Consider the following 27,430-nt stretch of genomic DNA (forward strand, 5'->3'; position numbering starts at 1 on the left):
TCCATCCAGAGTCCTAGAACCCCAGCTGGCGCCCAATCGCCGACGGGGGCGGGGCCTATCGAGGGGCGGGGCCGACGGAGGATGGGGTAGGGAGGGGCAGGGAAGGACCCGCTCCCCCCGAGCTAGGACTAGCGGCTGCTGTGGCCCAGGCAGCAGTGGCGGCGGGCATGGGCGATGGGGCCGCGGAGCGGGACCGCGGCCCCAAGCGCCGGGAGGAGCCTGGTGGCCGCAGCGGGCATCACGAAGAGCACCGCGGAGCGGAAGATTTGCGTGTTGACAAGGGTGGTGCGAGTCCGAGGGAGATTGCTGGGACCTCCGCCTCCAGTCCTGCGGGCTCCAGGGAGAGCGGCGGGGACAGCGACGGACAGCAGGCGCTCGGTGAGACGGACCACTGCCGCCGCATCCTGGTACGAGGTAAGGGGACAGCAGCAGCTTTGAGTCCCTGGGCCACCAAGCCGCCTTTCCTGGGGCCTCCGACCTCCCTACAGCGTCCATCTCACAGTTCATACAGTGGTTCGTTCATTCATTCGGCAGTTCATCCTGTAAATACTCCGAGTGCCTATTGTGTGCGGGACACTGAGCTGAACGCAGGGGACAAAGCAGGGGGGCTGGAAGGGGTCCTTGTTTCTCCGCCCTGCGGTTCGTCCTACTGGACTCTCTCTCTCTCTAGGCCCATCCGAGCTGGTTGGTGTAGTAAGGACACGAATCAGTTGGGGAAGCCCGACACCGAGATCCAGGGGCCTCCGCGCCGGGGTTCTCAGAGCAAGGGCGGAGAAAGTCACGCGCGCGCTGTAGGGACAGGATTGGGAGGGACCCGAGTGGGCAGCTGCCGAGGAAGGCTGGGCCACGCAGGCGGTCGGGCTGCCTCCCAGCCTCAGCCCAGCCTTATTTCCCAGCACCTGGCCTTGTGTGGGTTGATGCTCGGAGATGGCTGCTTAGGCGGTAGAGTAGGCTGCCCTGCCGCGGCTCCACGGCTCCAGTTCCCACCGCCGACTCCGGCGCTCCTCCGCCTGGCCTGGCAAATGCTTTCCTCCTCCGCTCCACCCGCCCTCACCCGGAGTCCGAGCCCCCCAGCCACTCCCCCCTCGCGGCGAACTTGCATTCACAGCACTCTCCGGCCATTGCTTACCCAGATCCAGCCCCCTGCCCCCACCTCAATTCCAGTATCCTGGGTCTGGGCCTCTTCCAGGTAGATAATTGGAAAAGAAGTGGGTCCTATGGTCAACTGGATCCCAGGCCTGAGGCCTGTTGTTTCCCCGTCATCCTGGGGTTTCTGATTCACTCACTTGGCTTCCACCTAGCTGCCTCCCTCAGGCCTCAGGAGGCCACCGACCCCAACCTTAGCCAACTTTCTTATACCTAGGAGGACTTAAGTTTCTCTCACCCAAGTCCCGAATATCTTAGAGCAAGTAGAGTACAACTTTCCTGATTCCCACCACCACCACCAGTGGCCCTGGGGATCTGAGACCCAGCTAGGGCTGAGTATGGAGGTACAGGAAACTCTCTTGAATTAAGGTTCCTGCCCTCCCCCCTTCCCCCCCCCCCCCGCCGGCAGGGACCTTGAATAAAAGAACACCCCTGGGAATAGGTGTGGTCATTGGAAGGCTGGGTGGCTACTGCCTTTCTAGGGACCCAATGGAAGTGTAAAGCAGTTACACCACCAGGAACCCAGGCAGGTGTGAGGACTTGTTGGTTCCCTGGGGTTAATATGAATCCCATTTTGTCATCTGAGGGGTTCTAAGGGCAAGGATGAAACTCGATTGAGTTTCATCGAGGAAATCTGCAAGGTTTCCAGAAATGAAGACACTGCCTATGCCCTTAGGCTAAGGACTTTGCCAGTGCTATGCTTTAGGAACAGGCGTTTGCCCAGGTCAGGATGGCTGAGTTCTGAAACCAGACACTACCCCCCTCCACTCTACCAACCTTTATGTAGAACAAATCTTGTTCGTGGGTATCAGTGGGATTGTCTCTGGTGCAGACCTGCAGAGGTGGGAATAAAAGTGACCCTCCATCTTCTGGGGTACAGCCATTTGAGTCAAGCAGAGACAGTACGGTTTGCCCAGGTACATCTTCAGAAGTATACTTTTATAATGTACTTACATAAGGTAATTCCCTTACCTTATGTAAAATATAACGGAAATATTAAATACGAATATGGTTATCCACTGGACTGAAATAAAAAGCAAATGAAGTACTCACAAATCCCTCTGCCCCTCCCCCATTTAATGAAGAGGCTGTCATTACAGGCCTGAAATGCCCAGGACGTCATTTACCGCTAATCCCTCCTAGGCAGGGGCAGGGTCACCCGTGTCAGCTGTGTTACTCGAAGCCCCACCCCAGCCAAGGGTGAGGGCTTCTGTAAGTAAAGCCAACCCCAGGCTGGGGCAGGCAAGCCTTCGTTGTCCAAAATGAACAGCCCTTACATCCTTAGCACATTTACCCTTGTCCTCTGGGCCTCTGAATACGGGTCGCCCTCATATCTTCTGAGGAAGCCATTAAAAGGTGCAAGGGAGAGGTTGTTGTGGGCATAAGGCTCTCCTAAGAAACGGCCCCACCCTCTCCACTTCTTTTCACCCTAAGGCAGCTGGAGGCAGAGGTGAGCAGAACTGATATCTCACCTCCTACCTCCATGATCTCCAGAAAGCTTGCTGAGGATCCAAGGTGTTGTCAGGAGTGCAGAAAACACTCTGCAGGCTCTCCACAAATATTTGTGGGAAGAAGGAGTCGTTAGCACTGGAGTGACCTACAGATTTTGTCTAATGAATGGAGCGATGTGACTTGTTAGTCAGAAGCCTCTCTTAACTACCCCCAACACATACACACACACACACACACACACACACACACACACACACACACACACCATGGCCCCAGGGAATGAGTTGCTCTAGAAAGCCAGCAGTTTAGAGGTAAAGAACCAGCTGATAAAGGAGAAACAAACCATCTTGAAAAAAAAAAAGAAAAAGAAAAAAGCAGCGAGGCTCTGAGTAAGCCTGCCTGGCCAATGTCTCTGATTTTCTCTGAGAATACAAAGTCAGGAGCCTGGGGAGGCCCCCTGTTCTGCTCACCCTGCCTTCAAAATGGAGGCTGTTGTCTCCAGCCCCTGGCATAAGTACCGTGCCACCAAGATGACTTCCACAGTGAGACTTCCACAGTGAGGCTTCCTCCAGGACGGCAAAGTCTCTAAGGCACTCCTAGTGCCTGTCCCTTGGTCAAGGAGGGGTACTGTGGAAAGAACCTTTTGTTTTTTTCTTGGAAGAGGTCCACCAATGCAGTTAGGAAGCCTACGGAAGGAATGGGGCCTCCAACTGTATCTCACCCAGAAGCTGGCCAATCCTAGGCTGACTCTTTTAGAGGAGCAGGATTGGGACAAGAAGAGGGCAAAGTGTAGTTCACAGATCCCAGCAACTGGTAATCCAATCCTGCTGCCTGCTTCAGACCCTGGTGCTTTCTCTTGCAACCCGGAAGAGGAGTCAACTGAGTTTTGATAAATCTTCGAAGGCTCCACAGTTTTATGATCAATGCCAAGAGGCACCAATAATCTGCTCTGTCAGGGGTGCCGCTTGAAGCCTGCTGCCTCCCCTCGGCAGGTCTCCAAACAAGATGCCCCTTCTAGCCTCCCATAATAGCCTTTGCAAGTTCAGTCTCTGAATGTCAGATCCTTCCAGGAGCACCGGTCATCCACTCGACTAAAATGCTCTGGAGCGGAAGCTGGACACAAGCGTCCGGTACTCAGAGGTCCACGGGGTCCCCGAGAAGACCAAGCCTTTGACTTGAAATAGCTTAAACTGTGACCTGCGCACTGTTCAAAACCTTCAGCCAGCCGTGACGGAGCGCCCAGCAGAACGGTCACTTGGAGTTGGCCCCTGAGCCTGGGAGACCTCCAGGCTTCAGGCCTGGTCTTGCTGAGCAGGCGCTGTGCAACGGACCCCAAGTCACATTGGACCGCAGAGAGCTGGGCAAAGCCCCAACCAATCCTGGGCCTCTGAGGAGGTCTCCATATCTCAGTCTGTGGATGCATTCGTTAACTTTGCCCGCACACGCACGCCTGAAACATGTATGTTTTGGCCTGTGGAAGAACCCTTAAGAAAATCGCACTCTGAGAAAATTTGAAGTTTATTTTAATTTTAAAAATTCTTAGTTTTGGCAAGGAGTCTTTTTAAATTTTTTCAGTGGTGCTTCGTTTTATATTTTCACCATTAAATTGTCTGCGGCTGGCCAAAGCCCCGCATTCTCACCGCTGGTCAGTGCTGCCTGTCCTTGATTTGGTCTGAACTTCCCTCTGTGTTCTAACCACCCTCCCACCGCACAGGAAACCGAAGCAGGTGGCAGAATGTGCCATTGTTTAGGCTCTTCCGCCCAAGCCTCGTTTTCAGAGGACTGTGGGGACTACTTAAATGACTCTGTTCTCTCGAGCTTTCTTCTCCTAAGTAGTCAGTCACATCCACGGGACCCAACGACTGGGCGCCGAGGACAAATTTTTGGGATTTTGGAATGCTGGGTCTGGATCGGTGCAGCTAGATGATCTAGATGTAGGCGGGCTCCGCCTCCGAACGCATCTCCAAGGTTAGGCGCCATCCAGGAGGAAGAGTAGCTACGCATCCCTTAGGCCTAGACGCCTTTGCTCTGCTGCTTCTGCCTCCCGTTTCTCTCCTGGTTGGACACATTTCTCCCATTCTATTTTAATCGGGGGCGACAGGGGGAGCCTACGAGTTTTTGTTTTGTTTTTGTCCTTCTATTTTCTGTTTAATATGAGAGAAATTGAGAGGACCTGGTTCTCCTGAGATCCGGAGACTGCGAAGGCTCCTGTTCTGCACCGCAGGTCTGACGAGGAATGCGGAGGCCAGCAAGCCTTTTCCCGAGATCCAGGTTAGCCTAACGGCCGGCTCGTCCTCCCGTGAATCCGAAATGGGGGTTAGGCTCTTCCACCTCCACCAGACGCCTGGGATTTCCAGCGGCCTAGGGCCAGCGATCCCCGGGGATACGGCCTTCCTGGTCAAGAATGAGCGCGATCAAGTCCAGGCCTCGAGGTTGTTGTGAGTTGAAGCCAATGTCAGCCTAGTGCCCTCGCAAACCCTTTGCTCTCTGAGCTGCGCTCTCCTTTCTTCTTGACTCCATCCCCAGACACCAATGTGCACCCCTGTGCCCCTGAATGATTGAGCCTAGGCGTATCTCAGCCTGGAGGTTTACTGTCTCCTAAGACCCACGGCCGCAAAACTGCCCCGCACCGGACTTCTGGATCGCGCGTGGAGGGAGGGAGCGCCAGGAGAGCGGGGAGCCAGATTCCTGGATTTCTTGAGTGCCCGTGGAAACCGAGTAGGAGAGGCGGACACCATGTCTGTTAAGTCTACACCATTTTTTCGTTCTCAGCTCACAACGGGCGCTCAAACATTTGTCAAATAAATGGGGGGGGGAAAAGACCATTTGTTATTATTAACCCATTTTCTAGGCATGAGAATTAAATGGCCACTCCCAAACGAATGTTCTGAAATTCCTTTTTTTTTTTTTTTTTGCGTTATACATTCGTGTGGACAGAAGGGCTTAACTGTTAAAATATGAGACCGACAGCATCTTATTTTTAAATTTTCTAACTTTGAGAATCGTGAGATAGATAGATAGATAGAGAGAGAGAGAGAGAGAGAGAGAGAGAGCTGGGAAAGCATAGAGGAGTGTAATGCAAGGTCTTAGGAAGTGCAGAGCCGCAGTGGATGCTTCCACAAGGCTGACCAGCAAAAAATAGCCAAAATAGATTGACCAGAGACTAGTGATTACCAGGTTGGTAATGCGGCAGGTAGGAGGCAGGGACAGGAAGATTGCCTCAGCTTCAAGGTCAGCCTCCAAGTCTACCAAAAAACAAAAGTAAAATAATCATTAAAACAAATCAAAACGACGACAAAAATCTAAGAATGAACCAGCTAAAACCACCAGATAAATCTGCACCCCACCAACTCATAAGCTGCAGTGACTTGGAAAAGAAGGAGTTGCTCCCTTGGAGGCTTGGCCTCTCTCTGGGGGTTCAGGGAGATTCCCATCCTCAACTATCCTCAAGGTCTTAGGCAGGCCACACTCAACCGTCCGGGACTAGCAGGCTTTCTATTCAGAATACATACCTCAGGGAAAACAGAACCTGGGCAAAGATCCCTCCCTCCCCTTCCAGGCGCTTTCCCTAGGCTATTTTGAAACTCAACTGTAAAAATTTTAAACTGCCGTAGGCATTTGCAGTTCCAACAGCTCTGTGTCCTTTGACTGTTCAGTAAGCTATTTATTTAGTGTGGGAAGGGCCTGCATTTGCTCTAATTCAGTATAAATACAGTGAAATGAAATTTTAAGGCCTCTGAGGGCTTTGTGTAGATTTAATGTTTCAGTGAAATAAGTTCCTAGCAGCAAAAGTGCTGATTTGAAAGACCTACATATTTCAAATATTTCATTTAATTGTCAAGTGGATAATTTACCAAAACTTCCTTCACACATATCCATTTGTTTGTTTTATTATACATTTTTTAATGCGCAGGTGCACACACACACACACACACACACACACACACGCATGTGTGTGTGTGTGTGTGTGTGACATGTGTGTGTGTGTGTGTTCAGAAAACAATTGTCAAGAGCTGGTTCCTGCCTATAGTCTGAGTCCTGGGAGGGAACTCAGGTTGTCTCTCCCCAGATCTCTGCCTAGAATCTGCTGAGTCCTCTCAGCACCACAATCCGCAATCACACCTTTTTGGCAGTGCCTGTGCTTGGACAGCAGCTGTTTTTATCCCTTGTAGTCTACTCTTTCAGACCATGTGCATGTTTCTGCACATCTGTGCAGCTATGTGTTCATTTTCCTTCCACTGCATTTTAGATACAAAGAATCCCTGCCTGAATTTAACAAACATATGATTTTTCTTTCTATGGCTATGTCACATAGCTAGTGTGCTATTAATGGACATTGGCTATTGCTGTTGCATACACTCTGCAGTAAAAAAACCTGACTGTTTTGGTCATTTTGTTTAGTTATTTCCACTTGATGGGTAAATTCTTTGAGGGAGTCCCTCAAAGTGGGTTACTGGGTCAAAGGGTGTCTATGTTTATCATTTAAAAGATAATTCCAAACTGCTCTTGGTTTACTTTCCTACCAAGAATTCGAGGGGGGCAATTAATCTTTCCACATCTCCCTCTGCACCCCAGGTGCTGCGTGAGTCCCCTGGGTTCTGAGCTAGTTTCCTAGCCCTTTCTCTTAACTTATTTTATTTTGTTAAGTTTGTTGATTTAGGGTGAGTTTGTTGTTACTAAGTATTTTACAATTTTATTCATGTGTGTTTGAGTGTGTGTGTATGTGTATGTGTGTGCATGCACACACACACACACACACACACACACACACACACACTTGCGTGTATATGAGGCCAAAGAGGTTATTGGATCCTGTGGAGCTGGAGCCACAGACTACAGACAGTTGTGAACTGGGACCCACCCTTTAGTCCTTTGGAAGAACAGTGCACTCTTGCTACAGAGAGCACTTGTAACTGTTAAGCCATCTGGTTTGGTTTTTACATATTCACTCACTGCGTGAGTGAGTGTTTGGAGGTCAGAGTTGGATCGCTCTGCTCTGCCTCACGGAACCAGGGGATGGGACCCAGGGGAAGATCCTCAGGCTTGGCACTGACCAGCTGAGCCATCTGCTGGCCCCATTTTGGCGTTTTAAAACAGTCGATGTAGCCCAGGCTGACCTAAAACGCAGTATGTAGCTAAGGTGTATCTCACATTCTGGATTCTCTGTCTCCATCTCCCCCATTGTGTGTGAGAGCCACCACACCTGCCCTATTTGCATGTAAATAGATGTCATATTGATGAATAAATTGTCAAATTATTCTGCAAAATTATATATATATATATATCCACCCTTGTGCCTTTTCCCATCCTGTAACACTGTGGACCACTGAGACTCAGAGGACCTGGCTTTCAGCTCCAACTTCTTTGTTAAGGAAGCTGAGCGTCTTCCCAGGCCTGTGAGCCCAGCAGCGGCGCCTCTGCTGCCCACTGCTAACTCTTCCCTTCGACAGTGTTTTCAAATGCTCCTTTCCACATTGGCTCATGGAGATTCTATAGCCCCCGCCCCCACCCGCCCCCACTGCTCTCGATGTTATTGTGGTGGGTCTAGTTTATAGCTTGCTTTGCAATCTTGCCATGGCCTTTGTTTTCTGAGAAGTATGATGTCTTTTCAATCACAAAGCCCATCAGGCTAGTTTGCCTCAATCACTATATATGATCCGTGTTGACTCCAAGGATGTCTCTAGTAACTGAAATGCACAGGCATAGAGTTATATATGCAAGATCATGCAAGGTTTTCACAAACTCCTCTCATTTAGCAGATTTTGTGTGGAAGTATATCTGGAATGCCTTCATTCCTTTTTGAATAAATTATACATTGTGCTGTTGTGTGTAGCTAGCATTTTTTTTTTGTTTGTTTATTTTTTAAAAACTAATGTCCTACTGTTTGCTATTCAGGTTAGTTCTTTTTCTTTTTGGCAATGCTAACCTCTCTCCCTGTGTGTATATGCCAGTACGTGCGTGTGTGTGTGCGTGTGTGTGTGTGTGTGTGTGTGTGTGTGTGTGTGTGTGTGTATGCCAGTGCGTGTGTGTGTGTGTGTGTGTGTGTATGCCAGTACGTGCGTGTGTGTGCGTGTGTGTGTGTGTGTGTGTATATGCCAGTGCGTGTGTGTGTGTGTGTGTGTGTGTGTGTATGCCAGTGTGTGTGTGTGTGTGTGTGCCAGTGCGTGTGTGTGTGTGTGTGTGTGTGTGTGTGTGTGTGTGTGTGTGTGGTGCATGGCAATGTGGGTGCAGGTGCCCTGAGCTCCGGGTACAACAAGCAGAGGTCAGAGCAGGGCGAGGCCTGCTGCCCTCCACCCCTTCCTGTCTGATTGCCCTGAGATGGGGCTTCTCTCTGAACTGGAAGCTCCACAGACATTCTGCCATTTCTGACAGGCTGGCTGATGAGTTCAGATCCACTTGTCTCTGACCTCAAGTGCTAGGGGTTCAAGCACAAGCCTTCTTCTTTGTGGTTGCTGGGGACTCAAACTCAGATCCCTGAGCTTTCAGAACGAGTGCTTTTGCCAGCCAGCCAGCCATCTCCCCAGCTCCAAGGCTCCATCTTAATTTAAACAAGTCGTTTTATTTTTAATCTTCTTTTGGAAAATATACTAGCCTGTGAGATCTTTCATGTTATTAAAGAATTGTTGCCTGGGTTTTGCTGTCATTTTGTTTTTGCTTTGTTTTAAAATGGTTCCTCTCCCTGAACTTGCAGTAATTCTCCTGCCTCAGTGTCCTGGGTGCTGGAGTTGCAGGTGGCCCCACCATGCCTGATACGGAATCGTTAATTTTTGTTGCAGTAACAGTACTCTGGTTAAATTTCTTAGAGGAGTCTTTTTGTGGGTGAAGTGACATGATGTTTTATTTTAAAATGAGGCCATACGGAAGAAGTAGGACTGTCTCTGCCAGGATGCAGGGAGCCCTGGGACAGTGACCATCCACGGCACCGTTCTCTTTCATCATGTATATGTTTGAAATCATCATAACAAAATATCTACAGTAACTGAAATCATTTCACAAATGCATGGTATGGTTACAATTACAAGATAAATTCTTAGAAACAAAGTCCTAGAAGCACAGCAAATCCACTATAGGTATTTACATATTTTATACCAAAACACTCTAGCTCACGTTCCCTCCCAGCAAGCAAGAATACATAAGCCATTCACTGCTTCCTTCTAACTGAGGTCAATCTTTAGCTTTTAGAGTAAAACCTTTTCAAGTGAACAAAGGCAGTTGTAAACGGCCAGTGAGGCTAGACCAATCTTAGTGGGTATTCTGCCTTTTAATTTTCTCCACTGTGCATTTAATTATTTATGTGATGAATTGGCTTCTATTATTTCAAGTTTAGAAGGAAGAGGTTTTCTTTTTTCAATTTAAGATTACTTATTTTATGTGCACGAGTGTTTTGCCTGCCTGTATGTGTGTGTGCCTAGGAATGCTTTCAAGCCACCACGTAGGTGCTGGTGGTGGGACCTGGGGCCTTTGCTACGACAGAAGGGCTCCCGGGAGTGGCAGTGCAGCCGCTGATCCTCTCCATCCCAGAAAGGCTGTTTGTACACTGAGGAAGCAGTCCCTCCCTCGGTCTGTGGCTTGTGTTACAGACATCCCTCGGGTCCTTTCCTTTTTTAAAATCTTTCTGAGATTTATTCTGTGTGTGAATCGGAGTTGAAACTGTCATCACATCTAATGACTGTCTCCTTTGGGGACTCTAGATTTTAGTCCCTGATTAGACATGGAAGGAGGGGGGAGGAAGGGAGGGAGGGAGGAAATGCTGAAATTGTGAGGGGATGAATCAATCCCACACAACACATGCAGACACTTAACACTTATGAAAATGATGCTGGGTGTGGCACCAGCACACATTACTAAAATGGAAAGACACAGGGATTAGCATGGCCCCCTGCAAGGGTGACGTGAACATTTGTAAAGCATTTCATATTTTTAAAAAAAGGAAGGAAGGAAGAAATGAAAAGACTGGGGTGCTGGGCATGCTCATGGCCCGCACAGCCGCGTTGCTTTTGTCCTTACCAGGGACGCCAAAACCATGCAAATGCTATGCTAATAGTCATTAAATGGAATTGTTTAGGAAACTGTTAACAAAACAATTTAATTTGCATTCACTTGAATCCTTGAATAAACACACAAACACAGCTTAATCGGGGATGGGATAGGGAGTTTTCAGAGGGGAAATCAGGAAAGGGAATAATATTTGAAATGTAAATAAAGAAAATATCTAATTAAAAGATTCAAAAACAAAGAGTCTGAGAATTTGGGGAAAAGGTTGGGAGGGGTCTGCTTCAAGACAAACTAAATACTTTTTAAAAATTATATATAGGATGGCGAGAGAAATTTTCTACTCTGATTAACTTCTAGTCTTCAGAGGGGACAGAAGGGGAGGTGTTTGTCCTGCAGAGTGTTCTTGGGTGGGTACACAGGAACACACAAGGAGTTTACTGTACAAACAATGCACACAAATAGGCATACACACCCACACAACATCACACACCCTTGCTGCTGCACTTGGCAGTGTCTAGTGAATGTCTATCCAGGTTAGTCGATGAGGACGGTCCTCATTCTTACAGCTCCAGAGAAGCCAAAGGCTCTGGGCTCATCAGTCTCTCTCCCGTTACCAAGGGTTTTTTTTTTTTTTTTTTTAAATATGATTTATTGTTTGTTTGCTTGTTTTAATGAAACCACATTAGGATGAATTTGGCTTGGGTTCTAGGGAGGACCATGCATTTATTACTGTTTGTTTACTGTTCTGTTGATTTCATGTGGAACGGGTTTTCACACAGAAAATGGCTCTCCAATGCACACTCTGATCCTAGCACCCTCCCTTTAGTTTCCTCCCTTCCCTCCTTCCCTTCATTACCCCACTTCTTCTCTTCTTCATGGTTTTCAGTGTATATAAACAATTCTAGGACCTGAAAGCGAGAGAGAACACGTGTCCTTTGTCTTTCTGATTCTGTTTTATGTCATTTAACCTCCATTAATACAACAGCCTCCAGTCACATTTATTTTCTAGTACTGACTTCTTTAATTTAAAGCATGCTTCTTTAATTAAAAATTCCATTTATTTATCTCTGTGTGCATGCGTGTGTATGCACTGCATGCCACAGCACTTGTGTGGAGGTTAAAGGACAACTTCCTGTGAATCTGTTCTCTCCTTCCACCACGTGGATCCGGATCCGGGAGATGGAAACCAGGTCACCAGACTCTGTGGCAAATGCCTTAACCCACCGAGCTCTCACTGGCCTCCAATTTAATTCTTCTCTATGGCTGAATAAAACTCCATTGTGTTCCCACATTCTATTTATCTGCTCATCTGTTGATGGACACCTAGACAGACCCCATATCCTGGCTATTATGAATAGAGATGCAGTTGTCCCCCCTTGCCCCCAGTACTTTTCATATTGTATGGATTTGTGATTCTATTAACAGCTTCAGAGAACCTAATTACCCTGACTCTAGCCAGACGTTTCCTAGTATGAGAAATAATGATGCTTCAGAAATCTGAAAGCCTCTTGAGCTACTCTCCTGGTCCCTTCCTGACTAGCTGTGCACCCGAGCACTTTCCCATTTTATCTTCTTTTAAAGATTTATTTATTTATTTTATATATACAAGTTTATTATTATATGGTAATATATTATAATATATTAAAGTACAATATACATATTATAATCTTATATTTTATATTATATGTAACAAATATAATCAATATATCAGAATATATTTATAATAAATACAATAATAAAATACCCAATATAACAATAATATAATATATAAATATATAATATATAAAGTATAAATAGTTTGTTACATATTATTATTTAATGTGTGTAGGAGTTTCTCCTGCGTGAATGTCTGTGCCCCACATGTGTGTCTGGTGGCTGTGGAGATCAGGAAAGGGTATCAGATAAGCTGAAACTAGAATTCTGGACCACTGTGCGCTGCCGTGCGGGTGTTAGCAGTCGAAGCCAGGTGGTCTAAGGGAGCAGGCAGCACTCTGAACCACGGAGCCAGCTCCCCACCCACACTTTTTCTTTTAATTAGCCACTTGTGCTGCTTCTCCTCTGGATAACTTGTTCAGTTTTCCACCGACTGCCCAGCTTTGACCCTGGCTTTGAACGTCTGGGTATGTTCTGACTGGTCTGCACCTTCTTCTTGGGTTCTGGGTTGAACTCTCTCACTTCTTGCAGGACCCCCTGCTCATACATAATTAGTCAACTTGGTCCTTGTTTCTTTTTGCATATTTTGTGTGCGTGCATGCATGCATGTGTGTGTGCATGCATGTGTGCGTGTGTGTGTGTGTGTGTGTGTGTGTGTGTGTTTGTGCGCGTGTGCGTGCGTGCGTGTGCGTGTGTGTGTGTGTGTGTGTGTGTGTGTGTGTGTGTGTTTCTTTTTTGAGGCTCTATTTTTCACATTTAAGTGTTAATTCGGTATTCGTGCAGGGTCAGATGGATAGGCTTATTCCAAACAATGAGCTAACTGTCCAAGACCCATGTCCTTCACAGTCCTGTCTGTCCCCAGCTAATTTGAAATGCTGTCTCTGTAGACACTCAAGACCCCTGAGGGCCTGTGGCTCTGCTTGGGCTCCCCTTCCAGAGCCACACCACTCTAGTGACTCATGATTTGTGATGGATTTTGTTGTGTGATGATGTAAGAATTGTCACCTGTGTGTGTGTGTGTGTGTGTGTGTGTGTGTGTGTGTGTGTGTGTTTGACATGGTCTCTCTATGTCCCAGCTGTCCTGCAATCCTTATGTAGACCAGGCTGGCCTCAAGTTCACAGACATCTTCCTGAGTCTACCTCTCAGGTGCACCACCACACCCAGCTCTAGTTGGATGATTTGTACAGTCATGTAGTCATTGACCATGGTGATGGGTTCACAAAGCTGTTTTTATAGGCTCTCAGTAAAGCACCCATGGTGGGTGGGAGCAGAAACAATGTGGGTCTGTTATCCATGTACTAGGAAGCTGAGACAGGAGGATCCCTGGAGTTTGCTGGCCAACAGTCTAAGCAGTCCATAAGCTCCAAGTTCACTGTGAGATCCTATCTGAAAATGAGGTAGAAAGGGACACAGGAAGACACCTGGCATCCACCTCCGCCCTTCCCTCACCTGAATACCCATGTGTGCACACACACAAGGGCATTTCATACACATGGAGTGCACGCACACACACACACACACACACACATACACAAAGGCATTTTCATACAGATGGATCAAGTAATTTGGCTTATTTCTTCTCCCTTGATTATTCCCATTTATTCCCCCAGTCTTGCTTCTACTTTTATATCATATATATATATACATATATATGTATATATGTCATTATATATCATATATATGCATGCATCTATGTAATATATATCCAGAGATAAGGAAAACATGTACTATTTGCATTCTGAATTTGGCTTATTTCAATTACTACAATGACTTCTGTTTACATCCATTTGATTGCAGACTTCTCACGTTGATTCTTCTCTATGGCTGCACAAACTCCACTGTGTATACACACTACATTTTCTCTGCCCATTCCGCTGTTGACGGAGAAAAATGTTGCAATAGAACTGGGTGGACAGGTGTCTCTACAATATTGAATTTTGCCTCTTCCTTTTGAAAGACTTCATCTTAACTATTTATAGTTCCCCAGTAAACTTGAGAGTGAATTTTCCACAAGGAATTTTTATAGTGGCAAGATAATATTTCTGGATGAAGGCAGAAAGAATTTTATCTCACTTAGAACTCAGCACATTAAAGTCCTGTATACACCTGTAATCCCAGAGGTCATAGCAGGGAGACTGCTATGTTCAAGGACAGCCTGGGCTACAGAGAATGACCTTGTTTCATAAAAACAAAATGAAGCTAAACAAAACAAAACCACTCTCAAACAGCTTCAGGCAGAAAGACTCTTCCTGCCCGATGTAGGAAAGGTAGGAAGAGAAGTCAGGGAGTCCGTCAGGGTCATGTGTGAGGGGGCCAGAGGAGTCCTGTTTGTCCTGGAGACTGGGTTTATAGCTTCTCAGTTTGTTTAATTATCTTCTCTGCACCCATCATTACCTTGTCCAATTTAAAACTAATTTTTTTATTAAAAATAGGTATACTTTAAAATGAATGCTTTTATTTTTAAATGTAAACATTTAAAATTAAAACATTTAAAAATTAAATGTATCATTTCTCCCCCTTCTGGACACAGAACCTCTGGAAACATAACCTTGTCTACTTGTCTAACCTGGATCCTCAGACTCTACTATTGATACATTGATAAACATGTACTGAATGGTTGAATATATAAGGCTGTCCTTATTGACATAAGTGGGGTAATATTGTATTATTTTCCAACAGTAATATTTTTTCAATATATTTCAAAGTATATTTTAATATATTTCAAAAGTATTATATTTGTTTAGATTTATTTATTTTATGTATATGAGCACACTGTAGCTGTCTTCAGACACACCAGAAAAGGGCATCGGATCCCGTTACAGATGGTTGTGAGCCACCATGTGGTTGCTGAGAACTGAACTCAGGACTTCTGTAAGAGCCGTCAGTGCTCTTAACTTCTGAGCCATCATCTCTCCAGCCCCTAAATGTGTTATCTTATGTTATTTTCTTGTACTTAGTGTCAGCTCTCATGATCATCACCTCATCCCTTTTCACTGCCATTAGATATTTTACAGTATGGTTCACGGCGTGTTCAGCCATTTTCCTGTGGGTAACACTAAGGATGTCCTGGGAAAAAACTGTATTGTTATTGTTGCAGGGTCTCTCTGTGTAGCCTCTACCTCCCACGTGCTGGGTTGAAAGGCAGGTGCCACCACTGCTGAGACACCCTGTTAATTTTTACCATTTTTAATTCACATTTAAAAAAAGATTTATTCATTTACTTTATGCATATGAGTAGACTGTAGCTGTCTTCAGACACAGCAGAAAGGGGCAAAGGATCTCACTCCAGATGGTTGTGAGCCACCATGTGGTTGCTGGGAACTGAACTCAGGAGCTCTGGAAGAGCAGCCAGTGCTCTTAACTGCTAAGATATCTCTCTAGCCCTTATTTCACTGTGTTGAAATTGATGATTTGCTCACTTGAAACTTAATATTAAGGGTGAGGAAATGTGGTCACCAGTATATCTAAGCTTGCTTATCACCACAACAGGTCCTCATTTGGAATGTCCCTTAAGGAAAGGCTCAGTGGTTAGGAACAATCGCCACTCTTGTAGAGGACTTGAATCCTAGCACCCATTTTGCTTCTAACTCCAGCTCTAGGGGATCCAGCAGCCTCTTCTGGCCTCTGTGGGCCTGCACACACGTTGGAGGCAGGGTGGTGGTGGTGGATAGTTCTAGAATGTCTCTAGCCATAACCCCATCACTGTGCACATGGCTGACAGTGAGTGTGCCCTCCATCCTATTGCCCTCTGGCATTGCCACTTGAGCACATTCCATTTCTGACATAATCATAGTCCACTTAGTGTTGTAGTGTAACACACTTTTTGCACATTTATTTATTAACTGGGAGAGGTATATGTGAAGGTCAGAAGATGATTCTCAGGAATTGGTTCTCTTCTACCATGTGTGTCTGTTCCGGGAATTGAACTCAGGTCATCAGGCTTGGCACCAAGCCCCTTTACATACTGAGCCATCCCTATGGCTCTAAAAATGAATATTTGCTTTAGCCTCATCTGAGCCACGTAAGCTCGTTAATGTTTTAGTTACTTTTCTGTTGCTGTGATAAAACACCAGGACTGAGGCAACTTCTAAAAGAAAGGGTTTATTTAGGCTTATGGTTCCAGAGGAATCAGAGTTCATCACCATCCCGGCCCAGAAGTAGAGCAGCAGCCAGGCAGGACAGCTCGACTTGCAAACTGAACACTCACATCTTGAACTGCAGTCACTAGGCAGAAAGTGTGTACTGGGAACTCTCAGTGACTTTGGAAACCTCAAAGCCTGCTCCCAGTGTCACTTCCTCCAGCAAGACCACACTTCCTAGAACCAAACATCGCCACCTACAGGGAACTAAGTGTTCAAACCAACCATCTGCGCCCATGGGGAACATTCTCATTCAAATGTAACTGACACATGGATTAAATTATTTCTAGTAAACATTAAAATAAGTTTTGAAGTGGCAGATGTCTTTCTTGTGCTGTTTTAAATCACCTTAAAGCCACAGGGGACACAGAGACACAGGGAACCATTACTGTCCTCTCTCTCCATTGATGAATCTGTGTATTTGGTGACAACACAGTACCCTGGCTTTGTTGTTTGATTCAGTTGTGGTTAACTTCATATTTTGAAATCCTTATAGAGGCCCAAAAAGCTGAAACCAGTGCAGAAAGATCTCAAGCATCCACCACCCAACCTGGCTTCCTCTTCAGGATCATTCGAGGTGCATTATCAAGGAGAGGACAGAGGCAGGCCCAGCGCTGTACACATGTAATCCCAGCACTCAGGAGTCAGGAGCAATGAGGGCCAAAGTTCAAGACCAGCTCGGGTTACATAGAGAGTTCCACACTAACCTGGACTTCAAAACAAAAAGCAAAAAGCAAACAAGAAAATCACATAGAAAATTGTTAGGGGGATACTCTGAGAAGCACCACAGGCCTCCTGAACACCATCTATTTATGCTGTCCCTCATTTCTGTGCCCCACAGTCCTGTGACTCCTTGTCACATTCTTATGTTCATAAAGTGGCTGAAATACAGAAGTGTTGTCTCACCACAAAGAGCTTTTCCCTTTCTTTCTTAAAAAAACTAAAGGCTTATTTTTAATTCTGTGTATGTCTCTGTGTGGTATCGGCACAAAAGTATAGGTGCCCTCAGAGGCAGATCCCTTGAGGTAGAGTTACAGACAGTCATAAGTTCTGACCTGGCTGTTGGGAACCAAACCCAAGTTCTTTCTGAGAACAGCAAGTGTTCTTAACTACTGAGCCATCTCTGTCCTGGAATTGCACCTTATGTATTCCAGGCTGTCCTTGAACTCGCAGAGATCCACCTACTTCTACTGAAATTAAAGTCACACACACACCAGCACTCCTGGCTTACAGAGAGCTTTGCAATGCTCTCTCTGTCAAATCTCTGGCAGTCACTGCTCTGCCCTCCACCTTCCTAATTTTGTCATATTGATGTTATATAATCAGAAGCATCTGAGGACTGGCTTCTATTTGTTTTATTTTGCATGTGTGTAAGTGTTTTTTGCCTGCAGGTACATCTGTGCACCACATGCATGTACTGCCTGGGAAGGCCAGAAGAGGGCATCAGATCCCCTGGAACTAGAGCCACAAATGAGTGTGTCAGATTAGAACTCAGGTCTTCTGGAAGAGCAACCAGTGCTCTTAACCACCAAGCCAGTGCCTTTCTCCAGGCCCAGCTTCTTCACCGTGCACAGCAAGGTCACCATCAGTGATCCTCCTTCTCTGCTGAGCACTGTCTCTTTTACGGTTTTAGCATAGTTTCTCAACCAGCCACCTGCTGGAAAACATCTTATTTCCTTTTGGAGACCAATAAAAGAAAATTGGGGGAGGGAGGCTAGAGGTGTAGCTCAGTTGCTAGAGTTGTCTATCATGCACGAAGCCCTTGGCTTAATTCAGAGCACCAAACAACCCAGCCATGGTGGGATAGGATATGCTTGGAATCCCAGCAGGAAGATCAGGAGTTCAAGGTCATCCCCAGATACATAGAGCTTGCGGACAGCCTAGAATCATGAGACCCCCCCCACACACACACACACATCTCAAAAAAAAAAAAACAGGTCCTGGGGAGATGGCTCATCAGTTAGAGGCACTGGCTGCTCTCCCAGAGGACCTGGGCTTAAATCCCAGTACCCACATGGCAGCTCACAACAGTCTGCAACTCTAGTTCCAGGAGATCAAGTACCTTCTTCTGACCTCTGATGCAACACATGTACATGCATGAATATAAGCAACACACACACACACACACACACACACATTTATATAAAACAAAACTATTAGTTGTCTCTTTAACTCAGTAACCACAGGGTAGCTTCCAGAGTGGCCGAACCATTATACTGGAAATCCAGTGTCTGCATTCTCAGTCGCCTTTGCGACCCCATGTTCCTCCTCCCTCTTCCTTCCTCCATTCCTCTGTGGTATGCGCTTTTCTCCCCTCCCACCACAGCATTTGTAATTTCTTCTGTTCTAACAGCTGCACCTCCCTGTGGCTCTAACACCTTCCTCTAACACCTTCCTCTGTGCTCCTGTGTGGCTTGATGCCCGGGTGATGGCGGGTCAGGGGCTGCCTTTCTTGTGTAGTAAGTCAGAGAGCTGACTTAGGCACCCACAGAGGTGGCAGTGGATGTGCCCAGATATGGCTTGGCTTCATGGTGTTCAGGCTCAGAAATCTCAGGGTAGCTCAGGGAGTCACCGGGGAAACGTTTGCATCCTACATGACCAAGTATAAGCATCCTTTCTCCTACATGACCAAGCATAAGCACCCTTTCTCCTGCCTGTTCCAGCAGACACACTGATCAGACCCACACCTTTGCTGACGGGCTCTCTGAGAGTTCTTTCATCTCACCTCACCACTGGTAATGATGGAACCTTAGCAGAAGGGAAGCAGCCCCTTCACAAGGTTGTCACAACTGTTGTGGGATTCTGGAATATGGAAAGTACTGGACCTGATGTGCTAAGTGGTCCCAAGAGACCCATGCTTCCTGCAGCACCCAAATAGGAAGACCTGCATCCATCAGACAAACTGGGCTCAGAGCCTGGGTGGGACCTGGCTGGCAGGAGGGTGCACGGAGGGAGCAGTCCTGTCTCAGGAGTGATGTCCTTCTACCCACCCCCACATCAGCCCCACCCCCACTCACCTGCTTCCAGGGCCGACTGAACATGAAGGTGAGATGGATCAGAGCCAGGGCTCACCCTGACGGCTGAACATCCACGGGGCCAACAGGAGCCATAAGGTCAGGGCCTGGCATGGGAGTCGGAAGGAGCGGCTAAGGCTGCCTATCTGGAGCTGAGATTCTAAAAGCAGGACCACAGTCCTCTGGGGCTGCAAGGCAGGCAGCATCCCCAACAGATATCCTGTCATGTGTTCTCCGAGGGAGCAATGGGCTTCTCCAGAAGATTCCTTCTTTACCTGTCGGCTACTATATTAGGGAAGACCCACAGTATGTTCATGAAGTGTAGCAGGGTGGGCGGCAGCTGTGGTTCACATGCTGTGGCCGTTTGTGGAGAAAGGTTCTCACATGGAGCCTGGGCTAGCCTTGAACTTGAGTCTTCCTGCTAATCTCACCCTAGTGGTGGGATTTCAGGAGTATCCTTCTACCCTGGGCATAATCATGGTGTTTCTAGGATTTTTTGAATACTGACAGTGGGACCTCCAGGAAGTTACTTAAAACTTGCTCCTCGTCTGAAAAGTGGGGAAATGACAGCTCCATCTCCATGGAGACACGGGGAAGGTTCAAACTTAAGACGAAAGCCAGGCCCAGGGTGTTATGACCAGAGTCACCACACTGTGAGCCCCACCCTCACACCTCTAGACTTCTTCTCAAATCTCCTCCTTTTAAATCTTTTAAAATTATTTTAATTATGTGTAAGTGTCTGTGGGAACATATGCGCACATATGTATGTGTACCAGTGAGACCAAAAGAGAGAGTAGGATCCCCCAAAGCAGGAGTTATAGGTGTTGTGAGCCTCCAGATCTGTGGTGGGAACAGAACCCAGGTTCTTTGCAGAAGCAGTAATCGCTTTTTACTGCTGAGCAGTATCTACAGCCCCATCTCACCCTTCTTAGGATTTAGCACATAAACCAGCTTAGGAGTAGTTCCCAGCACACAGCAAACGCCACCTCTGCGCCCCCTGGTGGAAGTGGGGGTCCTTGTTGCAGCAGGAGGCAGCTTTTGCAGGGGCTTCCTGAGCAAGAGCTACCGAGTTGCTAAATTGTTGTTATTTGTTTATTTTGCTTTATTTTGTTTTAAGACAGGGTATCTTGTATTCCACGCTGGCCTTAAACTCCTGCTCCTCCTGCTTCCATTTCCCAAGAGCTGGGATTGCAGGGGTGCAGCACCATGTCCTCCTGAAGTGTGGTAAACGTTGCAGGCTGCTGTTCCTCCCGCTGTGGGGAACTGCTGCTCCTTCCCTTTTGCGATTGGTGTTCGCAAACAGATACCGGATTCACTGTCTGGTTATTGCCTGTGCTAACAGATCTCACTTTACTGGGGGTGGGGGAGCTTAGATTAAAGCATTTTCCCTTTCTGAGTGCTTTGTGATGTTCTATGCTGACGGTGATCATGGGCTGCAGGTCTTTAGCACTTCTTAAATGCACCAGAGAGGCTATGAAAGACACACTAACGCCTGAGGTGGCTCAGCAGTCCAGGGACACAGCAAGTGGGATAGTTCCCCGGCTGGAAGATAGCCCAGCAGCCTAGCAAGGCCCAGTCCTTGGGCGCCACCTGGGGTTTCAGTTCCAAATCTGCCCTCTTGTTCTCATCAGCTAACCCCCTTATGAACCCCAGAAGGGTGCAGGGGTTCATAGAATGAACAATGTCTCCAGAAAGCTTCTATGACTGACCACATTCAGTTCTAATCCATCTTCTCTGGACTTGAGGGCTTGTTTCTTCTTTGTCCAGTTATTCCTTACTCTGCAAAGAGAACAGAATCTTGGATGAGCCAGAGTGAGTCCTTTCTGCCCAGGCCATGTTAGCCCACCTGACAATTTTGTTGAGGCTTACTCACTCCTCGGACTCCCTTCCCTCTCTCTGTAACTCTCCCTCCCTCTTCCCACCCACTTCTTCTCCTTCTTTCTCCTTCCCTCCCTCTTCTCATCTTTCCCGTCTCCCTCCCTCTCTCTTCCTCCTCCACCTTTCTCTCATTCCTTCCCTCTCTACTATCTATCTATCTATCATCTATCTATCTATCTATCTATCTATCTATCTATCTATCATCTATCTATCTATCTATCATCTATTATCTATCTATCATCTATCTATCATCTACCTATCATCTATATCTATCTATCTATCTATCTATCTATCTACCTATCTACCTATCTATCATATATCTCCATGATAGCCCGAATGGGAATGTTCAGCTCAGAGAGGCTCAGCAAATTCTCTGAGATTAAGTATTCAGTTAGGGTCCTGAGGATTCCTGCTAGAACCTTCTCAGGCCTTGAGTTCAAGGTCAGACTGAGCTACACAGTGAAACCCTGTGAAGAAGAGGAAGGAAGAAGAGAAGAAAAGACACAGATGCTCTAACCCAGCAAGTGAATTAACCCGGCTCCCTTCATGATCCTTGCAGATGCCAAGGGGACCATTCGGGAAATTGTCCTGCCCAAGGGCCTGGACCTCGACCGGCCCAAGCGGACCCGTACCTCTTTCACAGCAGAGCAGCTATATCGTCTGGAGATGGAGTTCCAGCGCTGCCAGTATGTGGTGGGCCGAGAGCGCACGGAGCTGGCCCGCCAGCTGAACCTCTCTGAGACTCAGGTGAGAACCAGGCCAGGTTTCCACCATCTGGGCCTGGTGAACACCACACACCCACACCTGGGGAACTCCTTGGTGTGTGAGGCCAAAGACTGACATAGAGGGGCAAGACTTGGGAGGAACATACATATATGAGGGAAAAACTTAGAACTACATGTAAGACAGAGCCAACAGTACCAACAAGAGGGCTGGGCTGAGAGTGGCGGCACACTCCTGTCATCCTAGCACTCTGGAGAGCAGGGAGAAGCATGAAGACCCGAGAGCCAGCCTGGGCTACAGAGTGAGACCCTATGTCAAAGACCTGAGAGCCAGCCTGGGCTACAGAGTGAGACCCTACGTCAAAGCAAACAACATTTAAGAGATAAAGAAGGAAGGAAGGAAAGAAAGAAGGGAGGAAGGAAAGAAATGGGAGATGATTTCATGGGTAAAGGTATTTGTTGGACAAACATAAAGATCTGAGTTCAAATCCCTAGGACACACAGTAAAAGCTGGATGTGAGCACCTGTACTCCCCATGCCCCATGTGGAAAGGGAAGACAGAGAATTAGACTCCTCCCACCCTTGCCATCTTGCCACAGGCATTTGCAGTATAGTGAAAAAGCAAGGAAACCCTATCTCAGACATGGTGGAAGACAAGGACAACGGCTGTCCTCCGACCTCCTGTGCAGTCCATGGTTCACACATGCCCATATTCACACACATGCATATTCCCAGTCCACATATCCAGATGGAAAGGAGAGGAGAGGAGGGACGGATCATCCATGTGTAAGGAAAGGCCATAGAAATGGGGATGGATGTCCAGGGTGCCGGGAGCAAATGGCTTAGGATGTGTCTCAGTCACAGTTCTAGTGCTGCAAAGAGACACCATGACCAAGACAACTCTTATGAAAGAAAGCATTTAATTGGGACTGGCTTACAGTTTCAGAGACTTAGTCCATTTTCATCGTGGAAGGGAGCATGGCAGCACCCAGGACGCTGGAGCAGTAGCTGAGAAAACACTGGCCCTGTCTTTAGCCTTTGAAACCTCTGGAGACACACTTCCTCCCACAAGGGCACACTTACTCCAACAAAGGCCATACCCCCTAATTCTTCTAATCCGTCAAATAGTACCACGTTCTGGTGGCTAAACGCTCAGGTATATGAGCCCAGGAGGGTCGTTCTTTTCAAACCACCACAGGAGATATTGTCAGGTTGGGCGCCTCTGCGTGGTGATTGCTTGGCTCCCAGGAAGCTAAGATTCCAGGGGGTACCAGGCACAATGGCAGGAGTCTGCAGCCCAGGTTCTTAGGAGGCTGAAGTAGGAGGATCATGACCCAAGAGTTTAAGACCAGCCTAAGCAACCCAGATAAAAATAACAAAGGATTCTGGGAAGAAATGAACCATGACAGACTGAGCTGGGGACTTCTCTCTTCCTCTCAGCCCTTTCTCAGCCTCTGTCACCATCCCTTCAGCTTGAGGGGACTGAGTTCCTATTGTATAAAGAAAAGGCCAGACCCTCCTCCCCCATCCCCAAAGAAGGGCTGGCATTTTAACAGCAGCATGCTGGCTGGGTATGTGGCCCAGTTGGTGAAGTGCTTGCCCAGCGTGCATGGTGCTCTGGGCTAGATCCCCAGCAGTGCATAAACCGAGTATGCTGGTGCACCTGCAACCCCAGCACTCCTGAGGTGGAAGTGGGAGGGTCGAAAGTTCAAAGTCATCCTTGGCTACCCCGTGACTTGGAGGCCAGCCTGGGCTACATGACACTGTCTCACACCACCTAAATGAACATGCCCAGAGGAAGAAATGAGGAAAGATGAGGTTTGAGTGAAGGAAAGGCGGGAGGCTGAGTCCTCTGCCTCAGCTGGCCAATGGCTGGGCTGAGGACAAACTGCCACGCCCCAGTGCTGACACCAAGTGGCTTTAAAAAGTGCTACTCCGCCTCTTCAGCAATTGTCTTCAGTGCCAGTGCATGGCCCCTGTCCTAGAAGTCCAGAGCAGCAGACTAGAGGGACCACTCTAGCGCAGGAATGAAGTACAAGCTACCTCCACACTCTGGCTCAGTGTGAGCCCATGGCCTTTAAAAGATGAATGCCTAGCGTCATCCCTGCCTTCAGGAGATTGCAGCAGGAGAAAGCAGAGTTCAAAACCATCCTGGGCATCATAAGGAGACCTTGTCTGATATCTAAATGGTTATTAATATTTTTATCTTTAAATGAACAAGCCTTAGAATTGAGCACTAACCTCAAACCCAAAGAGATAGTCTTCTGGGGTCACAGGTGAGGGGTCTCCCAGCCCTGTAAACCACACCCTCCTCTACTGTGGGCCTTGGTGGTCCAGCACAGTATGAGAACATGAAGCCACCAAACATTCCTTAAGCTCCAGCTTCCTCTGAGATGCCTCAGAGATGCTCTGCAGAGCACGAAGGAGCCCAGGGGCAGGCAATGCCCAGGAGACACCCCACAAGAGAGAGCCCTGGCCCTGCAGGAGTCAGCCAGCCATGGCTTCCTGGAAGAGAGGTAGAGCAGAGCCAGAAAGAACCAGTACAAGAGGCAGAAGAAACCGAAAGCTTCTTGGAGGAGAAGAAATGGTTCAGGGGACCCCGAGCCTCATAAGGCAGCTCCATCTGGAAGCCCTGGGACTGATGGTGGAACCTGTGTTGGGAGGGCTCTACCAGCAGCACATTGGAAGTTTCTGGAAATCCTGATGCCTCCATCCTGACCCAACTCTGATAGAAAGTTTCAAAATGAGCATGAACACTAGGGTTTACAATGTACACAAGAAATTCCTGTGTGGCCAGGCTCAAGAATCCAGGTCCCAGCCCCAGGCCAACCTACCCTCAGCCTTCTCTCCGCCTCTAGGGTGCAGTAGAATGCCCCCTTCTACTTCTGTACATAGAACTTGGCCAGGAAAGGGTGTAGTGGGGCGCACCATTTCCAAGTTTGTCATTCTGCCTTGGCCACACCTGTTGTCATTGTCACACACACACACACACACACACACACACACACACACACACACACACCGCCCACAGTGGCTTTGTTCCTTTCCTAGCACAGGAGTCATGACTTTGGAGCCCTTCTCTTGCGCTTCCCTCGTGGCTGGACCTCTGAGGTCCTATGAAAGCTGGAGAGGATGAGAAAGGCTCCCAGCCCTTCCCTTCAGGCCTCTGGCCACTCTTCCTGCTGTTCCACGGCCACATGCGGTCCCTGCTCATGTATGAGTTGAACATATAACACAGGTATGGAGCTCAGCTGACAGTCTGTCCAGCATGCACAGACCCTGGGTTGTATTCCTAGCAAGGCGTACGACTAGATGTGATGGTTTAGGCCTGTACAGCAGCACTGTAATCCCGGGGGTTCAGAAGTTCAACGTGCATTAGGTCTTTAGGTACATTAGGTACATTAAACTCAACTACATAGCAAATTTGAGGCCAGTCTGGGATACCTGTCTAAATAAACATAAATAAATAAGTAGCCATTAGTAGCTTGGCTTAGATCACAGTTTAGAGGTCTGGGCCAAGGGGAGTGGGCCAATACGTACACATAAGTGATGTCTAAGACCAGATGTCTGGCTGAGAGCAAAGGACCCCCGAACTCTACCTTCTGTAAGCCAATCTGCTCCTGTGGGCCAGGGCCAGAGCAGCAGTGAAGGAAGGGGTGTTTCTGCCTTCAGACCTGACTCAGCTCCTCAGCACAGCCTGGTGTGAGAGGACACTAACAATTTGCTCTTCTTTCCTCCCCTGCCCTCCCTACCCTTGTGCCCCTTTATGCCCCCCCCCAACCTCTGAGCTGCCTCTCCTTTCTCTTGGCTCCGCCTCTCACCCCTCCCCTTTCCCCTCTCTGCCCCAAGGTGAAGGTCTGGTTTCAGAACCGTCGCACCAAGCAGAAGAAGGACCAGAGTAGAGACCTGGAGAAGCGGGCGTCCTCCTCTGCCTCCGAGGCCTTTGCCACCTCCAGCGTCCTGCGGCTTCTGGAACAGGGCCGGCTGCTCTCCGTGCCCCGGGCTCCCAGCCTCCTAGCACTGACCCCTGGCCTGCCAGGCCTTCCTGCCAGCCACAGGGGCACCTCCTTGGGTGACCCCAGGAACTCCTCCCCACGCCTCAATCCAATGCCCTCAGCCTCAGCGTCGTCCCCTCTGCCGCCCCCTCTGCCAACCATCTGCTTTTCTGGAGCTCCACTCCTGGACTTGCCTGCCAGCTACAAACTCGGGTCCTCGGCTTTTGAGCCCTACAGCAGACTAGAACAACAGAAAGTAGGCAGCCCTGGCCAAAGTGACAAGAAAGCTGACATTTAAGAGACCCATCCCCGTGTGACACTGAGTCCCCAGCACAGCACTACCCCAGCCTCCTGGCCCCTGTGGACTAGACTGCGCAGGCGTGGAAGAGGAAGGTGGGCACAGCATGCACCTCTCCACCTGCCCTCAGCTCAGAGACTGAACCAGATGACTGTGGTCCTAATGTACTCCGATGTGTGAGTGCTATGCGTGTGTCTGTGTGTGTATGTATGTGTGTGTCTGAGTGTGGGTGTGTGGGTGTGCGTGCGCGCGTGTGACTGAAATAAAGAAGGGAACTACTCCCAGCATCACCAAATCATTTCCTTCTGTTCCTGTCCTCAATGTGTAGCAGAATTGGAACCTCAAAAGGGAAGGGGTAGGCACTGGGGCTGGCGTCCACAGTCAGGGGGCCATCGCTAACCGCTTCTGCCCAGGTGCCACAGCCCTGCAACACCTATGTAAGCTTTCCTTTCAAACTTCAAAATACTTGTTGGGGTGGGCAGTAAATCCTTCAAGGGGGTGAATGGAACAAGGTCAAAGATCTGAGGGGGCGTCAGAGGAAAGCCAGAGCAAGAGTGTGGCCTAGAGAGAGGGCCTGGGCAGCATGAAGCACTCAGGAAAAACTTGTTTTCCTCAGACCACTTTCATGTAATAATTAGAGATTCTCAGGAAGTTGTCACACACTGCACCTCTGACTTTTCTACTTACTGTGACAACGCATGTGGCAGAAGGAAAGGTTCGTTTTGGCTCATTTATTTTATTGAAGGTACAGTCCATCTTGGCGGGAAGGCCTGGCCACAGACATGAGGCAGCTGGCCACACTGCACCCCCAGTCAGGAGACTGAATGCTGGCCCTTAGGTCTCTTTCTCATTTTTCTCAGTCTGGGACCCCAGTCATTGCTGTCACCCACATTCAGAGTGGGTCCTCTCTCCTCTGTTATAACCCTGGAAATGCCCTGACAGAGATGCCCAGAGGTGTGTATAGTAAGGTGATCTAACTCCCATCAAAGTGACAATCCATCCATCGTTCCTCACTGCTAAGTTGGCACATGAACATGTCACTTTTAAACAACAGTATTCCACCATTGTGTCTAAAGCCTTATAAATGTAAACTGTGTTTAGTCCATCTTTAAGATTTCCTAAAGTCTTCACGATTCC

The 27,430-nt window shown here is 47.9% G+C and overlaps 1 protein-coding gene and 1 pseudogene across 1 annotated transcript; both read left to right on the forward strand.

Moving 5' to 3' along the window:
- The first annotated feature begins 167 nt into the window (after positions 1-167).
- Positions 168-26,511, forward strand: Vax2 (ventral anterior homeobox 2). Its single transcript, XM_052174119.1, has 3 exons — positions 168-414; positions 21,838-22,025; positions 25,850-26,511. The coding sequence occupies exons 1-3, from the start codon at positions 168-170 to the stop codon at positions 26,291-26,293; spliced, it is 879 nt and encodes a 292-aa protein (XP_052030079.1). The 3' UTR covers positions 26,294-26,511.
- Positions 10,422-10,520, forward strand: LOC127679489 (uncharacterized; annotated as a pseudogene).
- Positions 26,512-27,430: the final 919 nt, after the last annotated feature.

Source organism: Apodemus sylvaticus, chromosome 2, assembly GCF_947179515.1.
Source record: "Apodemus sylvaticus chromosome 2, mApoSyl1.1, whole genome shotgun sequence".
NCBI classification, from domain to species: domain Eukaryota; kingdom Metazoa; phylum Chordata; class Mammalia; order Rodentia; family Muridae; genus Apodemus; species Apodemus sylvaticus.

Bases quoted from the DNA above. Each gene is read 5' to 3' on its own strand.
- Vax2 (XM_052174119.1), top strand. From the start codon at position 168: ATGGGCGATGGGGCCGCGGAGCGGGACCGCGGCCCCAAGCGCCGGGAG. The intron at 415-21,837 runs GTAAGGGGACAG...TGATCCTTGCAG, and splicing joins CCGCCGCATCCTGGTACGAG to ATGCCAAGGGGACCATTCGG. The intron at 22,026-25,849 runs GTGAGAACCAGG...CTCTGCCCCAAG, and splicing joins TGAACCTCTCTGAGACTCAG to GTGAAGGTCTGGTTTCAGAA.